This window comes from Colletotrichum aenigma (assembly GCF_013390185.1).
Source record: "Colletotrichum aenigma strain Cg56 chromosome Unknown KSG_Cg56_contig03, whole genome shotgun sequence".
Classification (NCBI taxonomy): Eukaryota; Fungi; Ascomycota; class Sordariomycetes; order Glomerellales; family Glomerellaceae; genus Colletotrichum; species Colletotrichum aenigma.
Window position 1 is genome coordinate 6,819,683 of NW_023500909.1, and position 19,005 is coordinate 6,838,687.

At 55.8% G+C, this 19,005-nt stretch overlaps 4 protein-coding genes across 4 annotated transcripts; 1 reads left to right on the plus strand and 3 right to left on the minus strand.

The window, feature by feature from the left end:
- Positions 1-132: 132 nt before the first annotated feature.
- On the plus strand, positions 133-1,427 carry CGCA056_v005831 (malate dehydrogenase; the record flags this gene model as incomplete). The annotated part of the gene is made up of 3 exons (XM_037321082.1): positions 133-177; positions 404-521; positions 589-1,427. The coding sequence occupies 3 exons, from the start codon at positions 133-135 to the stop codon at positions 1,425-1,427; spliced, it is 1,002 nt and encodes a 333-aa protein (XP_037182057.1).
- An 833-nt stretch (positions 1,428-2,260) lies between these two features.
- SPF1 (Manganese-transporting ATPase 1) lies at positions 2,261-6,359 on the minus strand (the record flags this gene model as incomplete). Its single annotated transcript, XM_037321083.1, has 3 exons — positions 2,261-2,792; positions 2,842-5,915; positions 6,003-6,359. The coding sequence occupies 3 exons, from the start codon at positions 6,357-6,359 to the stop codon at positions 2,261-2,263; spliced, it is 3,963 nt and encodes a 1,320-aa protein (XP_037182060.1).
- Positions 6,360-7,474: 1,115 nt separating this feature from the next.
- On the minus strand, positions 7,475-10,162 carry CGCA056_v005833 (uncharacterized protein; the record flags this gene model as incomplete). The annotated part of the gene is made up of 1 exon (XM_037321084.1): positions 7,475-10,162. One exon carries the CDS (start codon positions 10,160-10,162, stop codon positions 7,475-7,477), a length of 2,688 nt encoding a protein of 895 aa, XP_037182059.1.
- A 4,580-nt stretch (positions 10,163-14,742) lies between these two features.
- Positions 14,743-18,108, minus strand: HST3 (NAD-dependent histone deacetylase HST3; the record flags this gene model as incomplete). Its single annotated transcript, XM_037321085.1, has 2 exons — positions 14,743-17,931; positions 17,983-18,108. 2 exons carry the CDS (start codon positions 18,106-18,108, stop codon positions 14,743-14,745), a joined length of 3,315 nt encoding a protein of 1,104 aa, XP_037182062.1.
- Between the last annotated feature and the right edge of the window lie 897 nt (positions 18,109-19,005).

Here is a 19,005-nt window from a genome sequence, read left to right on the forward strand (position 1 = left end):
CAGTCCCTCGCCGTGCCAACTTATTTCGCGCGCCTCTAATTTTTTAAACCTCTCCTCTGTCTTCCCTTCCTTTCCCTCCCATCCATCTACCAATTGTACCATCTACCCAACACCTCCCCCTCCGTCGCAAACATGTCTTTCGTCCAGCGCCGCATGTTCTCCGCTTCGGCGAGAAACGTAAGCACCGCCCAATCTTTTTCTTTATGCTGGAACACACATAGCTCCGCTGCATCCACCAAGGTGCCAGCTTGCCTCTCACTCCAAACTCCGAAAAGCCGACCTCGGGGCGCGGCATAGAGGGAGACAGCTTGAAGCTTCGTGAACCACTCACTGCCTGGTCCACAAACGTGCCTCCAGGAACACCAAGCATAGACTCAATGGCTGACATGATGCCTCCAAACAGCTCTCCAAGGTCACCGTCCTCGGTGCCGCTGGCGGTATTGGCCAGCCCCTCTCCCTGCTCATGAAGCTCAACCCCAGGGTCACCGAGCTTGCCCTCTACGACATCCGCGGAGGACCTGGTACGATCTCTGCCACTTCAGCCCCGTTGTTGCCGCGTCCAATTGACTAACTCTCGCTCTCCCCCAGGTGTCGCCGCTGACATCTCCCACGTCAACACCAAGTCCAACGTCAAGGGCTACGACCCCACCGCCACCGGTCTCGCCAGCGCCCTCAAGGGCTCCGAGATCGTCCTCATCCCCGCCGGTGTCCCCCGCAAGCCCGGCATGACCCGTGACGACCTCTTCAACACCAACGCCTCCATCGTCCGTGACCTCGCCAAGGCCTGCGCCGAGTCCTGCCCCGACGCCAACATCCTCGTCATCTCCAACCCCGTCAACTCCACCGTCCCCATCGTCTCCGAGGTCTTCAAGGCCCGCGGCGTCTACAACCCCAAGCGCCTCTTCGGCGTCACCACCCTCGACGTCGTCCGCGCCTCCCGCTTCGTCTCCGAGATCAAGGGCTCCGACCCCAAGGACGAGAACATCACCGTCGTCGGCGGCCACTCCGGCGTCACCATCGTCCCCCTCTTCTCCCAGAGCAACCACCCCGACCTGAGCTCCAACGCCGAGCTCGTCAACCGCGTCCAGTTCGGCGGTGACGAGGTCGTCAAGGCCAAGGACGGCGCCGGCTCCGCCACCCTCTCCATGGCCTTCGCCGGTGCCCGCATGGCCGAATCCCTCCTCCGCGCCGCCCAGGGCGAGAAGGGCGTCGTCGAGCCCACCTTTGTCGACTCTCCCCTCTACAAGGACCAGGGCATCGACTTCTTCTCCTCCAAGGTCGAGCTCGGCCCCAACGGTGTCGAAAAGATCCTGCCCCTCGGCAAGGTCGACGCCGCCGAGGAGAAGCTCCTCGAGGCCTGCTTCGCCGACCTCAAGAAGAACATCGCCAAGGGTGTCGCCTTCGTCGCCCAGAACCCCCCCAAATAAATTTGTCTTGTTTTGACCAAAGACCAAAACAAAGCATAAAAATGGGCACAGAGATGTTGTAGTATATGGATACACATGGTTGAGTAGGGTTGAAAAATTCAGCTCTCGGCCAGTTCTTGTCCCGACGAAGAAATTCCAATTGCGTTCGTTGGGATGGTGTACGGCTGGGATAAGGGTAAAGATGGAGGCGCAAAAGTCGTTTCCAAACTCGTGGCATCGCCTTTAGGCCTGCCTACTGTACCATACAATTTTAAACATGCTTGACTTCATGACTACCCAACCTGTTCCTCCAGATGGTTCGCAATATGACGTGCTTGTTTTACGTACAATCTTTTCACCATCGCCAAGTTCAAAATCGCCTGCCAGAATTTCACCGCATCTTGCAACACTCATGTCCATTTGAAGGAGGACAACATCGCTTATGAGATCTAGGCCTGGTCCAACCCTCCGACGTATCTCCCTCGTCTCATTAACAAGAATCGTTGCAATGAAGGCCCTGGCTGGTTGCTGGGGGTCTTTGCCGGTGGCTTCGAAATGGGATCATTATCCTGCCACTCATCATGTCCCAGGGGTAGATTTGGAACAGAGGGACAGAGACGAAGAGGGACAGAGATAGTAGTAGAGATAGAGACGGAGCGGGATGGAGACAGCTTTAGTACGGGTAGGAACGTCTGGTTTTACTTATACGAGAATGAAGCGCATTACATGTCATACGTGTGATTTCATGACTTTATATGCTGATGTCATCTCACTATCATACACGTCCAATACATCTCGCTATCTAGACATCACCCTTTTTCTTCTAATTGACAAGCAGAAAGTACTGGTCTAATCTATCGTCGGCCTTGTCTCCAGGCCTCGAGTTGTTGACGGCGCTCCTCAACCTTGCGCTCGAACTCGGCCACCTTCTCCAGGCGCTTCTGCTCCTCCTCCTCGTCCTTCTTCTTCTGTTCGGCCTCCTTGCGAATTCTCTCACGCTCGAGCTGCTCCGGTCGGCGGGCAGCGATGTCACGGGGACGGTAGTCGGAGAAGAGGCGCTTGAGGACGACCTCGATGATCCAGCAAGCGGCATAGTCCAGAACCATAACGCCAGTCATGGTGGTCTTGAACTCCTCAGTGAAGGGCACAAGCTTCATCTGCTCGTTGATTTCGGGAATGAATTCCATCGAGCAGGAGAAGGCCAGGGCCGAAACACCAACAATGCCGTAGAACATACCCTTGTTCTCGCGAAGAGACTCACGGAAGGGGCGTCCCTGGTAGTTGATGGCGAAGGTGCTGATTTGCTGGATGAGCTGGAGCAGGTACACAGCGCTGTTCAACAGACTGGGAGCGAACTCGGCCTCAAGGTCAACGTCACCGGAGCGGCTGATTTTTGTTAGTTACTGTTCTCCTACGCTAAAACATGAAAACTTACGGCTCAAGCTTGTCACAGAAGCGGGCAATGTAGATGAGGGTTACAACGTGGACAGCAAACTGTCCCAGGATAGATCCGATGATGTAGAAGTTGAAGATGTTGGGCTGAGGACGCTCCTTGGACAGACCCTCAACAACACGGGCGCGAGAGATAGACAGGAAGCAGACACTCATCAAGATACCGCTGATAGTGTACTGGCCATCACCAAACTTGATACCCTCGAGGTAGAGGACACTGAGACTGTAGGCGCTGATGAGGCAGTTGAGGGCGAGAATCTTGTACGTCTGGATGGTTGCGACGAGAGTGCAGCGACCCTGGCGGATGATGTTGGGGACGGCAATGACATTACGAAGCTTGCTGGTGAAGGGAGCTGCCACGGAAGCGTCGCCGAGCTTGAGGGTGGGAGGCTCATCGTCTCCGCCCATCTCACTCTCCATCATCTGGGAAGTCATCTTATCGGCAAAGCTAGCAGCCTTGGCTTGAGCCTGCGCCTGACGAGCAGCCTTGGGGTCCTGATTGTTCAAAAGTTGCTGGGCACCCGGAGAGGTGACGGTCTCGATGGCGGAAACGCCGTTGGTCTTCATCCACTCCTCGGGGCTAACGTTCTTCCTCTTAGCTTCGCGCTCGACAGCCTTGCTGAAGTGAGGGTTGCTAGTTCCAGGGGGGTAAAGATGGGCAATCATGACGGGAACAGGAGGAGCCGGCTGGTTGAAGCGCTTCATGAGGTCCACCTGCTTCTGGTAGATCTCCTTCATCTTCGTGTTGCGAGAATGCTCGGCAATACGAGTGAGGTCCTCAGGAGTGCCGTTAAGAAGAGCGATACCAATATGAGCCTGCTTGAGAGCGCCAACGTCGTTGGTTCCGTCACCAGCCATCAAAGTGTAGTATCCCATGTCACGGAGGCCAACCAGGATATCTTCCTTCTGCTTGGGAGAGACACGCGCATAGACCCAGGTATGGCGCAGAATCTCGTACCAGCCGACTTGGTCCTTGAACTTGGCGAGGGCGTAACCTGTGACGCAGAGGTCGTAGGACTCGAGGATCTTCTTGTCGATAGGCTTGGACGGGTCAACCGGGATACTGATCTTCTCATCAACGCTATGCCAGATGAGCTTATCGCCATCGGCGTTGTCCTCGGGGGCATCCAAAATCAAAACATCGCGGTCGACAATCTCTACGTCTCTGGCGACGTAAACGGCGGTAAGCGGGTTGTCTCCGGTAATCATAACAACGCGGTGGCTGCTCTCGTTGAGCATCTGCACAGCCTGCTTGGCATCATCCTTCAGGGGGCAAGAAAGAACCAAGAATCCAGCAAAGGTAAGTCCAGACTCGACGTTCTCACGCTTCAGGTCGTTGATCTTGCTGGCTCCCAACTCGTTATCAACGGTAAGCTGCTTGTAGGCAAGCGCGAGGACGCGGGACCCACGGCGAGTAAAGTACTTGAAGGTCTCCTCGTAGTCGGCGGGAACAGTAGTCAGTCTTTTCTGGATGGTCTCGGGGGCGCCCTTGACAGCGACGAAAGTACCACGGATACGGTTGCCCTGCTTATCCGCACCGTTGACGGTAGCGACTGAGGCCTGTCGCTTGAGAGCCGAGGAAAACTGGAAGCGGCGCTTGATCTGAACAGTTCCGCTGACACCAGTAGTAGCGGCAGTAGTGGGCTTGCTGGCGAGAGTGTCGTTACGGCCGACAGTCCATCCCAAAGAGGTCAGAGTAGCCTTTTCCATGGGGTCACCAACAACGTCTCCCTCATCAAGCTTGACAAGAGCGTGCGCGGTAGCAAGAACCAGGGTGGTATCCAGACCGATCTCGTTGACAGGGGTCATGTGGGAGTGGGCGCCATCAGACTCGCGAGGGGTGCTAGTGCCCGAGTGTCCAAGGCCCAGACCAGCAATACCCTCAACAACCAGGTCCTCGCCGGTGAGAGTACCAGTCTTGTCAAAGCAAGCAACATCAATACGTCCGGCGTAGGGAATGCGGAAAGGCTCGGTGCAGAAAATAGCGAACTTGGCGAGGGCAGCCAAACTCGTGTTGACCGCCAGACTAAGCTCCATGGGCAACTCGGGGGGGACGACACTAGTGACGATCAAGACGCAGTCGAGCAGAAGCTTGGAGCGCTTGCGGTCCTTCTTAACACCCTCATCCCAGACATACCAGGAGGCGGCGATCGCGAAAATGAGGAGGAATAAGATGAAAAACAAAGCCTCAACATTGTTGGCAGAGACGCGCTCGGTGGAGTAGATCATGGTGCGAACCAGGCTGCCCTGAGAAGTCTCGAAACCAGTCTTCTGCACGATGGCCATGGCGCCGTTGTCGGGAGGGGGAGGAACGCCAGAGGCAAGCTTGGGTTTCTCCTCATCAGGGTTGCCGTGGGTGATCTGAAGAACCTTGGTACCACCCCAGAGGAAAGCGTTCTTGTCCAGGGCTTCGGGCTCGAGGTTAGCATCGGCAGGGCGAAGCCGAATGGATTCCTTGAGGAGAGGAGTACTCTCGCCGGACAGCATGGCCTCGTTGACAATGGCAGTTCCTTCAACAAGGAGCATGTCGCAGGCAACACCGCTGTCCTCCTTAGTGCGGCCAACGGAAACCAGATCGCCGGGAAGAAGCTTGTCACTCTGGATCTCGGTCCACTTGCCCAGACGGTAGACGTAGACATCGTAAGGCTTGATGCTCATTCCACGGAACTCGTTAAGCGTCCGCTGACGCTGCCAGACGACGGTGCTCTCGAAGGCGACAAGCATGAAAAGGGTGAAGAGGGAGTAGTACCAGTACTCATCGAGCATCCACAAGCCAACGCAGAAGATCTGGAAGACGAAGAAGGGGGCGACGGCGTGCTCCTTGAAAAGCTCGGTGAAGGTAGGAACGGGAATATCGAAAGCGTTGGGGCCATAGTGCTCCTCGATCCTCGTCAACTCCTCCTGCGTCACGATACCCTTGGATTGCTGGTAGCGTGCGATTTTGGGCTTGGGCTCGAGGTCGATGTCGTAGGTAAGGGTTCGGAAGGTCTTCTCTTCGGGAACGTAGATGAAGCGTCGCTTCTGGAAGAGGAAAGAGGTGTTGATCTTGCCTCCGACCTGTGGAAGAAGTAGCTGTCAGCGACACTGCACCAGGACGCCCTATTGCCACGAGAATGCAACACGGCGCGGGACGTAGCGTCTTACCTTGTCGCGAACCAACTTGCAGATCTCGGCGGATCCGGCATTGGCGACGGGAATGATCTTGATGAGCTCGGCCTCGTCAATTGACTTGGCGCGGGTCGCGGTGAAGAGGGCCTGGAGGTTGACGCTCCAGTGGGTGCTCAACCAGAAAAGGGACTGGAAGGTGACGATGGTGCCGATCCACACAAAGGTCCATTCCTCGGATGCGATGTGCTTCTCGTACAGTTCTTGGGTGAGGTAGTAGCGTAAAAAGATGGGCCAGATAATGGCGAAGGGCCAGACATAGGCGTGGAAGTGCGTTGGCAGGGGCTTCCACAGCTCAGCCAGCTTGATCTGGTTGTTGTCCACGAGGGGCGCCATCGTGAGCGAAAGCGCAACGCGCGGGACCAGACGTCAGGCGAAAAGGGAACAAAAGCTCGTGGTCGGTGTCAATCTAGTGTATAGAGGGCATCGAACAAGACGGAGATAAGAGACACCCGACGACGGCAAGGGCGAGGACGACGACGAGGGACGAGGTCGGACGACGGCGGCGGCGGTGGGGTTGGTGATGGAGTAGAGAAACGAGAGGATTTCTGGTTTCTGGTTATCTGTACTTTTTCGCGATGGCGAATTGGGAAGGCCGCTACTGCCCCGGTACCTTCCACCTGTACCTAATAGGCCTACATGGAAGGAGCCAGGGGTCCACGCACCTACCCCACGGGTCACTGTGAGTGGCCACATCAGGCCAAAAAGGGCCCTACGCAATCTTTATTACCTGGAAGGAACCTTAGAGTGACGCTACCACAGGTGCCTGCCCCAACGCACCTTTCCAGATTCCGGATTTCTATGATGACTAAGCCGTCATTATCCGATCTCGGTGAGAGCTCCGTGGGGAAGGTGAGGCCATCGCAACTTCCACATGCTAGCAGAATTTAGCAGTACGTATAAGAGCCGCGTTAAAGCCAGAATAGGTAAGTAAGGACCGATGAGGTGCAACGACAAAATTGGCGACAATCAAGGAGGATGAGGAACAAGGACGAAGGAAGAGGAGGAGGACGACGACGACGGAAAACGAGAAGAAAAGACGGCAGAGGGCGCCAACGAAGCAAAACAAAAATTTGCGACAGTAAACACGGCGAGGAAGATATGGACGAAAAAGGACGGTAGAGGAGGAAGACAGAGACGGGTGATAGGGTAAGGGGGCGGGGAAGAATAGGGACGAGGAAGGACGACGAGGAAGGACGACGAGGAAGGACGACGAGGAAGGACGACGAGCTAGAGTGGCGCCCAAGGCAGAAAGAGAGAGTTTCATGAATTATTTTGAGCTGGAAAAAAAGGAAATTGTTTGTTAGGTATGTGTGTCTAGATGTTCTACTCATCATCTTCATCTACCTTTGGATATCATCGCCCTCGTCTCCATAACGCCTTCCAAATCATCGTATATCGTAACTCGTTTTGACCACGACTAAATCTGTCGTTCAAACCTTCTTCACTCATCACTCCTCTGCTACGCCTGCAATCACGCTCCTGCGATTTGCCCGTCCCGCCATCCAGGCCTCTTGGGCGACCTCTTGGCCCGACTTGGATGGCTTGATGTAATCGGCAATGCGTTTGGAGATGCTTCCCTGGTGCTTCAGGCCATTGTTGTCGCCTAGTGGCTGTCCGTACATGAAGTTGCGCTCGTCCTCGGCAGCCGTGGTCATAATACTCGCCCGCTTTCCAACCGAGTAATACGCACTGTCCCGCTTGCCGCTTTTTTGCGTGTTAGCTACGGCGCTTGGATTGGTTGAGACCGGATCTGGCCTGTATGCCGTGTACGTGTTGTAGGTATTGTCACTGTATCCATAATGACCGGAGCGACGGGCGAGGTTGCGCCACATCTGTGCATGATGTTCACGCTCGGCGGCCTCAGCATCGGCTATGAATCGCTCGAAGTCCGTCATCTCCTTGCGAGGCTTCTCTTCGGCCTGCTCTTTGGAATGTTCAGACCGGCCATGTGAAGTCTTGTCCTGCGTGGCCTGTCGTGGTGGAGATGCCTGCTTCGGGACCTGTTGCGATGTCGGCTCTACCGTCTGTTGTTGCGCGTGACTTGGCGGATCAAAGGGAGCCTCCATTTCCACTGGCGACGCAGACTTGGGAGGCGTCAGGTCTCTTGCGTAAGGATCCGCAATCAGGTTGAAGCTGTGCCGTTGAGATGAACGTGGACGGGATGGAGGCTGCGCCTTCGCGGGTCCCTTGCCATTTGCCGATGAGGCATTCGAGTTGCTGTGCAGCAGCTGATGCTGTTGAGGCCGGTGATCGACGGCAGTGGGTTCTCTGGTGGTCACAACCTCAATTTCACTGCTCTTTACAATCTCAAGTCGGCGGTGCAGTTCCTGAGGAGACGGTCCGTCGAACTTGGAAGAGGACGATAGCTCTCGTGATCTGCGCTTCTCGGCCGACGGCGTACGGTTTCTCTGCTCCGGTGCGACCTGACGTTGAGGCTCGTCCTCCAAGGCTTCGGCAGTGATTGTGGCCAGGGGGCGAACGCCATTCTCGCCGTTACCGAGAGAGAAGCTGTGGCGATGCTGGCGCGGCGGGTACGTTGTGCGCGAAAAGTCTGATGCCGCATGCTTTGGCACATACACCGGCCGAGACACCGGAGCGGAAGCAGGTGTTTCGGCATCGGCGTTAGCTGCGTTGTCGTCGCCAAAGTCGTTGGCCCCAGATCTAGACCAGAAACGCTTGCCGAAACTCGGCTTCGCGCGCAGCTTGGGTTGCGCAGACGGCGTTGAGGAAGACATGTGCTGCTGGTGTTGAGCCTGGGAAGACTGAGAATGCGGGTTGTGCTTGTGTGGGGCGATGGCGCCAGTAACCTGGTTCGGGCTGGCTTTCGCTTGCTGGGGTTTCGCAACCTGTCGTAGGAAACGGGGGACAGACGAGGACGATGGGTTTTGGGCATCCGAGACAGTCTGGGCCTCCTGTGTCTTGGTCGTGTCGCCTAGCTTCTTTTGCGAAGCGTGGGACGCGGATAATGGCATAGACTGTGCCTGCATTTCGTGGTCCGTGGTCTCATCGGCATTGGCCAACGGATCAGACGAGTTGCTGTTCTCGTGGTCGGCTCCGGCAGACTGGCTCGTGTTGTCGGCGCTCGTGGAAAGCGACCGCTTCTTATTGTTTTCGACGTCTTTGTCCTTAGGGGCCAATCGCCGGCGCATGAGGCGGCCCAGTATCCCTGGCTCGTCTGCTGAAGACGTGGGAGCTTGTGACGACGTAGCACCGGGATCAAGACTTGTCGCTGCATCCGAAGCAGGCGCGGCACGGGAGTCAATGTCTGTTGGAGGAGGCAGTTGCTCCTGCAACTCGGGCTGCTCATCAAGCCCTGGCAGCGGTGCAGCCATGCGACCGTTTTCGATGCGACCCTGTCCTTGGGTCTGGGCATGGGTGGCAGGGTTGGCAGGGTTGGCAGGGGATCCTCCACGGAGGGTGTTCTGGGGATTGTGGAGTTGGGGACCACGTCGCATTGAGGATTGTATGGGTCCTGATGTTTGCTGCTGCTGATGCTGGGATGGCGGGGGTACTGGCTCAGCTTCGCTCTGTTGTTGCCGCGGTGTCTTCATTTGTCGTTTGCTGAACTTCCGAGTGAGAAACCGGCCGAGGGCTTCCTTAACACCGGCTGAGGGCTGGGTAGTAAGGGGGCTCGGTTGAGAGGGCGATGGCACGCTTCCAGTCTCCTGTTGCTGTGCCTGTTGCTGGCGCTGAAAATGCGAATAAGACGGCGCTGATCCGAAAGATGCGCTTGCAGGCGCTATCATAGACAATGGTCGTGGTCGCTTGGTGGGAGCGGCGGCATCCAGCTTTTTGTTGATTTTCGACAACCGACGACCATCCGATGCTCCCGACTGTGTTGCTTGGCCCTGGTCTTCTCCCTGCTCCCTATTTTCCGAGTCGTCCTCTTGCTGGTCCTCCAAGGTGACCGATATAGCTGCATCTGGCCGCCAACTCCACCGATTGTAAGACAGCCGGCGCGATGAGACACCACCCGCAGCGCCAGGCTGCACCTTTTTCTCGGCTGGGACACTGCCCTCGCACGAATCGGGATTGTTGGTGGGTGGGATCAGAGGCTCGTTGCTGGCAACGGCATTCTCTCGGGCATGGGCTTTTCGCGGTGCTCCCGACCACGACCAGCGATTAGGATTGATCATTGCTATATATCCCGGCTTCTCGCCGCGAAGTGGCTGCCGTCCAGCTTGGTCTATGAAAACCTGTCAGTCCACGCCAACTCCTAGGATCCAATACCATGGAAGGGCGCCCACCCTTTAATTTTCGGCTCAGCGCAGAGGGGAATCTTTCCTGCGTTGGTATTTGCCGAGCGGCAAACGCAGCGCTGCACCAGCAGATTGAGGCTTGTCGGCAGGCTGGAAGTGGGACCAAAGTGTGCTCCGAGGCGGCGAATCAGGAGAAGAAGGCCGTGTAAGCAGCAAGCTGAGCTGGCAGCCGGGCGATTCGAGATGAGAGATGGCAGTCGGTAATGTGCCTGGTCCAACGACGGACAGAAACAGAGGAATGAAGGTATATGAGGACTCGGCGCATTTAGAATTATAAGGCGAATCTAGGCAGTTTTAGAGGCGCCTGCGCGGGCGGAGGCCATGACATGGAACGGCGGCACATCCACAAAACTGCAAGTACTTTCGAGGTACTCTTCCATGAAGCATCCATCACGTACATTGGGCAGGCGTGGAGGCCAGATGCTCCTCCTCGCGCCGCCCCGGTCTTTTCATGCATTAGGTGTCTGCCATGTAAGCACAGTAACTTTGCTGATACTTGACGGCGCAAAGCAAAGCGGACGATCAGGATTGCTCGCTGGGCGACGAAGAAAGAGAACGCGAGTCCCGTGTGGCTGCTTAAGCTTTGACGTACTGTCTGTCTGAAGCGCGGCACAACAATAGAATCCGATCAACCAAACGTGTCTCCTGAAGCGTCCAGGCGGCGAGTTTCGGTAATTTGGGTGGCAGATGGACTACTCGCAAGCCAAAGCGCTATTCCGCGCGGGCCCGGATTAAGAGCCAACTGCACCAGCCCCGAGTCAAAGTGTTGATTAGCGTCTTCTTAGGAGAGCGTCACGAACTGTGACGACTATTGTTTTTTGTGTCCGCCATATTCTTGGGGTTCTTTTCGTTGTTCCGGCTGGCCGGGAGAACATTGGAGACAACGTCATATCAACACGGCCAGATTATTGCTCACACTGGTCATCTGGGGCCGCACAGATTCAAAGGCGAATCCTGGTGAATTTGCGGAGACGTCCGGGGATGAAGATGCTAGCCCCACGGAGGCTTCATCGGGCGGATGGACAAGCATTTACGTGGCGGAGAGGGTGCGCCGCAGTAGATGCGGTGAGAGGGACTAAAACGCCATGTTGTGGCCAGGAGTTGCGTGTCTGAGGCGGCTTACTGCATGCCAGCCAAGGCCGGATAAGGGGCATGATCGACTAATACAACGGTGACGATGTGTGTTTGGTTTCCGACAGTAGGCCAGGGACACGATGGCAGAGAGGAAGATTCAGACGGAAGGCGCCGTTTCAATGGCTCAATCCATCCCGAGTGTGTTGGTCGAGACAGGCGTATGGATTGGCCATTCAGGGCAAGAGGCTTGTTTTGGAAGATAGATCTGGTGGGCGCGCGGGGTTTCTTTGTCAAAATCAAGCACATAGGGAGGCGCAAGTCCCGGTAGTCGATGGTTGCGAGATGCAGGATCCAAGCCCTGACCGTTGAGGGACGGGAGAGGAAACGAAGTTCTTTGTTTCCATGAGCTTGTCGTCTGTAACGCAAGTCCGGGGCGCAGTGTCTGACCCCAGACTCGTCTGAGCATGCGCCGCAGTGGCTTCTGGTGAACATGTCGATGAGGTAACTGGCTCGGGAAGGCAGCAGCCTCTCCCACAGCTAGTTTGCGAGAGGAGACGTTTGGCTGCTCCTGGTCGTGTCTCTTGATTTTGATCCAAAAAGGCAGAAAGCTTTGGCTAAGAGGGTGTCCTCCAACAGCACCATTTATAGGTGGCGCGCGACTATAGACATGGGGGGTGGATTGCGAGTGGCCGACTGTATGTCTGAATCAGCGGTGGACTGCCCGAAAGAGAGAAGCCATGTTCTGAAAGGGGAATAGAGCTTAGAGGGCGTCTTAGTCGGGTGGTCGCATCGTAAGACGAAGAACGAGTAAGGGCCGGTCTCAAGGGCGACTTTGAGCGGGGGAATTTCCCGACAAGCGCCGGGTTGAGAAATGATTTGGGAAAAACGGCTCAAACTCGTGTACCTAAAGTAGGTGGATGAAGATTGAACGAAGCCGGGAGAGAAGAAGTCAAGCAGTCGGGTCTGAATAAGGTGTCGGATTACCAGGAAGAACGAACGCTTGGTCCGTGGCCGTGAGGGGAGGGGATTGAATCTCTCCCACAAGGTAGTTGTCGATCAAGATCGCCCTTTCCTTGCTCAGATGGAAGCAGCCAAGTCCTTCCTTCCACCTCACTTTCAGGACCTTACCTAAGGCAAGGAAGGTGAGGGTGGAATTCTCGGTGAAGGAAGGAGCCGATTACTGCTTCCTTCAATAAAGCACTTAGGTTGGGTTCTGAGGGTGGTGCCTGCCCTCTGCCTGCCGGCGCTCGCGGAAGTCGCAGGTGCCAAGGGGGAACCTAAAAATTTGAACTTGGACGAAATGCATGGAAGTCGCGATGGGGGGTGTTGGCTCAAGGGCGCCCTACGGTGGCAACTTCCCCAGGTTCACGTACTGCAACAACCCCTGCGCCAATCAACTGAGAGATGCGCAACGAGCATGGAGTGGCTTGTGCTGCATGGCCCTGGCCCTGTATCCGTAAGGGAAGAAGGCACCCCGGATCGTCATCTCCCACGCCACATTAGAGCCAACAACCGTCGGGACCACCAAACGCCAACAACACCACGGCGACTGGACCGAAACAACAACAGAATCTCCAAACGGGACTCCCCTTTCTCGCAAGCTGTAGCCTGCTTGTGCTAGCCTGGTTATCTTGGCTGGTCACGCGGGAAAACGGCAGTCGAGAAACCATGGGCGTTCCGGGTGTAAACGCTCTCTTCAGAACGCAAGCCATCTCTCCCCTTCGCCCGCATTGCCGCCGTAACGCCTCGTCCCGGACTCCTCGATTGCTTCACATCCAGCCATGTCTACCGATCTCTCCCCGAGTAAGCTTATATCGAGATCAAAAAACTTCACCACGGATTTCTGTCCATGCCAACTCTAACGCTATGGTCTAGACTACGTCTTTCCCCAGGTTTTGCGCCCTCCAGTGACGTTTCTTCAGTTTGTCCTTCGAAACGCTTACCGGTAACACTGCAGCTCAGCCCAGCGTGAAGGGGCGTCTATGGCTTTCCTCTTGCATTGGCGAATCGCAAATCGTCGTCGCGAGCTGAGCGTGGTGTTGTAGGTGTCTTCGCATGCGGATCTTGCCGTATTATCCTGCAAGGCTCGGCATCTCGGTCGATGATTTTTCTGCCATGGACGTGATCGTGGCGGATGTTCGATCAAAGCCTCCAGCAAAACCTCCAAGCGATACCTCAATTCTTAGCTGATGCGGCGTCGCCGCCATCATCGTGGCCGTCTCCTGGTTAAGGAAAGTAGTACCCCCTCACGGACTATAGCGTGCTGGGAACGCATCCTGTAACCATGCCTCGAAGCTACTGCACCCTCGGCCCACGAGTTCCTCTCACCACGAAGGCAAATCCAAGGCTTCCACGCCAAGTTTCAGCCGCATCTCCGATTCCACGGACAATGGATCTCGTCTCGGAGAATATTTCCTTGCATTTCATGTACGTGTGGTCTCCGGAATTCAATGAGGCCTCGTGATACATCTCTGCTGTTGTCCGGGCAGTGCCCTGCATCAAACACACAGAGGGCTTTACCACGGTCATAGGAATTCATGACTGCCAATCTAGACCCTGAATATGTCGACAGCCTGGCCAGATGTGCCCATAGACGCGGATCTTTGGATGTGGTTAATAAGCCAAGGATCCAGACAATTCTTGGGACAACTTAGGGCCTCCCGAGTTTCTGGATCAACGCGCTTGGTTGGATGCCCACACGTGGCGAAAGGTGCCAGCAGCAATTCGTCGCGCAAACTATCGACGCCTAGGTCGCTGGAAGACGAGCTGGAACTCGTCTAGCGCGCACTTCGTCAGGAGGTTGGTTGCCCCTCACCCGCGCGAAGGCAAGAGTACATCAAAGTGACAAAACTTGCCTCGAGCTGAAGCCGACACTCAGACACATGGCTGAGCTGAAGTGCTTCTTCCTTCACCCACCCCCAGAATCGAAGACCTATCAAACCCCGTTGACATTCAGCGGGAACCCAGCCTGCGAGACTGGACCCTTTCCACGGCCCATCTAGGCGTGCGCAGACTTGAATAGAGCAACGTCAGAGCTCGGCGCCAACCTGACTCGGCATGGACCGGCTCGAGCACTGTGCATGTCCCTGTCACAGCTACATACACATGATCGGGTTCGGTTTCGTAGATGCTCGTTCCTAGGAGACGTTTTCGGGGTGCGTTCCGGTTGATGTGAGTGGCTCGTTAGGTGTTACGCAATTTGGTCACCTTGGGACGCATCGTGGGGGCGGGCATGATCAGGGAAAAAGCAGTTGCAGGCAGTGAAAAAAAGATCGTCATTATCATGAGATGCGCCTCTGAGCGCAATGATATTTATCTATGGGGGTATAATTCAACGCTTTCCTATCCATGCAAGAGATGCCTTTGCTGAGCATCTTTCAATATCAATGATCCCTCGCAACGAATGCTGGGCCACTCGAGTTCTTCAGTCCCTCCAACACCATGGCGGCTTCTGCCTCCTTCTGGGACTGTGCCTCGATCTGTATGCACTGCGGGACAGTCCATCCAGGCGCCCGCACCAGCTGATTGATAAGAACGTCGCTCAAATAGAATGGATCCGAAATCGTCCGTCTTCTGTGAACCACGCGACTCTGCGAGTTAGGCGAGATGTCTGTGAGAGGTCCTGGGGGAGAATGTACAGGTTCCATCGCGGGCGGCTTCGATGGTGTCGCCTCCGGCATCTGGCTCATGCGAAGAGGCGGAAGCTTCACCGAATCCTCCGTCGACACACGTTGAATGTCGGAGAGAATCTTGGGCGACACTGCCAACGGCTTGTCCTTACTTCGCGAAACTTTGACTTTCGGAGTCGGTCGTGGGAGAGCCCTGGCTGATGTTGAGCGGGGTGTGCCCGTGAAGGAGACCTCTACGCCGTCGATCGTCTTCCGCTTCCTCTTTCTAGGATTCAGCTTGACGGCCGCGACCATGGAGTTTACCTCCACCCCCGACATGACAACATCCTCGACGACCAGGTCGCTCCGTGGCAGACCACTTGTTGCGATCGAATTGTGGGCGTCCTCCAATGCTCCGACCGGCACCTCCTGAGAGCCTTGCGCATCATTAGGATTGATGTCAGGTTGCGCGGGCTCGGGTAGCGCGGCTGGTGCAGACTTCCTGGACCGCTTCGTTCTTGGCTTGCTGACTTTTGAAGGTGCAGAGCAGGTTGAGGGCGGGGTTTCGGTGCCAGAAATGCGGCGAAGCTCCATCCTTATCTTCCAGGTGAGGTAGGCCGCGCTGGTTTTGTCATCTCGCACTGCCATCGGGCGTTGAGGCGAGGACTTTGGTGGGGTATCTTGGGAAGCCTTCTTCTGCTGCGGTTGTTCGTCCTGCGTCGGCTCGACCTTAACTGAGCTGTTTGCAGGTCCTCGACTTTCCGCGAGCCCCTGGATCTCCGTGGTCTGTATTTCCTGCTCTTGGGTTTGCGGCTGATGCTTTTCGGCTGGATCTGTCGTCTCGATGGTCCTTTTCGGTATTTCTGGCATCTCTGCCTTGACGGCCGCCTCCGTTGTAAGTACTGGAACCTCGCCGCATGGCCCAGCCGTATCCAGGTTTGTCTTCCCGTCTGCATTGTTCTGGCGCTTCTTGGCCTTATCGTTGACTTCCTTCTTTTTCTTTGGCAGCTTCGTTCCTGGGGGAAGCCACATCAATGGAATTCTTTCCTTCAGGTTGGACACCCAAGCGTCGCAATCCCACTGCACCCAATAGTCGATGATATCCCCCCATGAGCTTTCAGGAGGCTTTGTAAAGTTGACAAAAACAACCTTTCCGCCTCTATTGTGAATGGTCTTGGCAAACTCTCTGACCAGGACCTTCAGACCGTGCACCTTCAGCGAGGTGCCAAGGATGAGAAGGAGATCAGGACATAGTCCAAGGTCATGTGTGACAATTGGGGATATCAGGTGGGCATTGGGATGCTCTTCGCCGTAGAGGACAATGTCTGGTCTCAGCTTGCCCACACCTAGTGCTCTCTTGCCCCTCTCCTGCCTCGCCGCGGTGGCACCCGCACAGTAAGGACATTCGGGTTGACGGCCAGAGAGGGTTTCGTGCGCCCGTCCTTCGTCGTCCCAGTCACAGATTTTGCCGCAAAGAAAGCATCGCAGAGACTCGAGAGATCCATGGAGGAACACACATTCAACGCCACTGGACTTCTTTTCCTGTCGTGGAGGTTGTTGCTCAGTCAGGCCACGAGCCAACACTTGCTCAATCCCCTCCCCGTCTTCACTCGTCTGTGATTGAGTTGGCTCATTATTTGCTTCCCGGGAATTTCCAGCGTCCTTTGGAATCTCGTCGTGACTGGGTGGCGTGGGTGGAGTCGGCACTTGTGTCGTCGACTTCCTTGAAAAGCGACCCCGGTGGCCAGGCCCATCATGAAGTGAGGTCGTAAGCCCCACCTTCTCCTCGATCTGATCAATATTCTGCGTGTAGCACCGGACCAGCTTGCCACGGTTGCGCAGGTGGCCGATGAAGTGATGAGACGCCGTAGGCTGAACATCCTTGACCTTTTGTCGTAATGTAGTGGCAAAAGTGTAGAACACCGAAGTTCGTAGAGGGTCAGCCCAGATGGAGGCGTCGAAAAGGTCCCTGCCTTTGATGTTGGGTAATGCCTTGGCCGGGTTGGAAGATGGAGGTGTTTCGTCGATTTCTGAAGACACTGTACTGCTTGCTGTACTGGAAGATTGCCGGCTCGTCGACGAAGAAGCCTCCCGGAATGGGTCGGATAGAATTGTTGGGGGAGATGAAAGGGGTGACGAGGAGAAGCCTAGGGGTGGTGATGACAGAGGTGAGCTGAAATCGGAGTGAAATCTAGTGGTTCTAGGTGTAGTGAGTTGTGCGGCGATCAGGTCAGCCCTGAATGACGAAGCGGCCGGGGGAAGAGTTTCCTCAGACTCGTCATTGGGCCAGGTCTGGCGTGGTCTCAACGGGCTTGAGGCGAGGCTTGGAGGCTCAATGTCGGCCGCTTGCATCGAATTCAGCGAAGAGGTTAGTAGGGACCTCTTTCGCAGTTCAGCGGAGTTCGTTTGGTACGCGTTTGGTCGCCGCCTGGGATCGGGGCTCGCGGAGCGCCCTCGGACGCGCAAGGAGGTGCGGATGGGGCTCTGCGCTCGAAGTTCGGCTGCTGAAGGAAAGCTTCGCGCCGGTGCCGCATCTCGTGGTGGGCTCGGGGGTAATGATTGCGCTCTCCTGGAACGTCGAAGCTCGCCCTGTGCCTTCGCGGGTGTGCTCTGGCGGCTGACGGTATATTTGGTGAATTCCAATGCCTTCTTGGCCCTCGACCTAGTACTGGGAGGGCTGGGCATCAGATTCACTGCACCCTCTCCTGCAGAACACAGCCTCTCATCGTCGGATCCTACAGTCTCTTGTGCGTTGGCTGTTTGCATGTCTTCCTTCGGTATACATATTGCCGAGTCCTCGGAGGAAATCTTCTGTCGCTTAATGGGTCGTTCTGCCGGGGGGGTGTCTGAGCATGACGATGCAGAAGATGATGACAGACGCCTGCCTCCCGGAACATTTTCTCTGCTTGCGGCGTCGAATTGAGCTTGAATTAGAGAGTACAGTCCATTTTCGCTTCGAAAATCCTAGAATATTGTTAGAAAAATCGAGGAACTGTGGCAGTTGCGGTTGCTCACCGGTATGCCAGAATTGGTACTAATGCCGGCACCGGTAATGACCACGACTTTGCGAGCTTTGAAGAGAGCGTCGGCAATGCCCTGCAGAAGCACATCTTCCGTGGGGGTTACCTGAGTGGTAGGCATGTCGATACGTCCTCAAAGTCGGCCCATTGGACTGGTTCGTAGTGGTTGTCGAGGAGGCTCGCTGACGGCTTCGGCTCGGATCGTGGGCGGTTTTGGCAATGAGCGACTGGGGCAGCTCCTCGCAGAACAAGCAGGTGTCTTGTGAGGAATATCTGTGTAGTCTGAAGAAAGCCGACCGAGAAGAAAAGACTTCGTAGCTGCCTTGAACAAGCGTTTTGCGACGCGACTGCGGAAGAATTGTGGATGGTTGCGGTACCGACGCGGTGGACAGAGCGGGAACTGACAGTTGACCGGGGTTCGCGACGAGGAGCTAGTGGATGGATTTCGCGACGGGTTGAAATCGGTCGCGAGGCTCCGAGGTCGATTGATGTCGCTACCGGTTCGAAGTGCAGGTTGAAATGCAGTCCGTCAACAAGTCGGGTATCGCGGGTTTGGAGAGGTGTTGGAGGCGAGAGGTGGTGGTATGGTGAGGCGAAAGGGAAATTCCAGGCCCAAGCTTGACCTCGAACGAACAGACGCGTCTCAGAACGGGCTCGGAAAGACCAAAGCTTTAAAGCTTAACGGGGTAAGCTCCAGGTAGCGTGTTGCCCAATTCCGGATCTCGAAAGGAGGGGAATCATGTAAATTCGATGGCGAAAAAGGACACACAAAAGACGGAGGCGCGAGACTGGTTGGTGATTTGGCGTTATTGACGGAAGGTTGGAAGGTAGGGTACGTTCGTTCGAGGATCTTGCTGAATCGGATGTTGTTTTGCAACCGCGACTGGCCGAAGGGACTGGACCTCTCCTCTCCACTTTCCATTTCAGCGATTCGGTTCACTGAACGAACGAACGGCGGCCGGACAGACGCCAACTGCTTAGCGCAGATCGCTAAGTGAGATCACCGAAGCTCCATCGA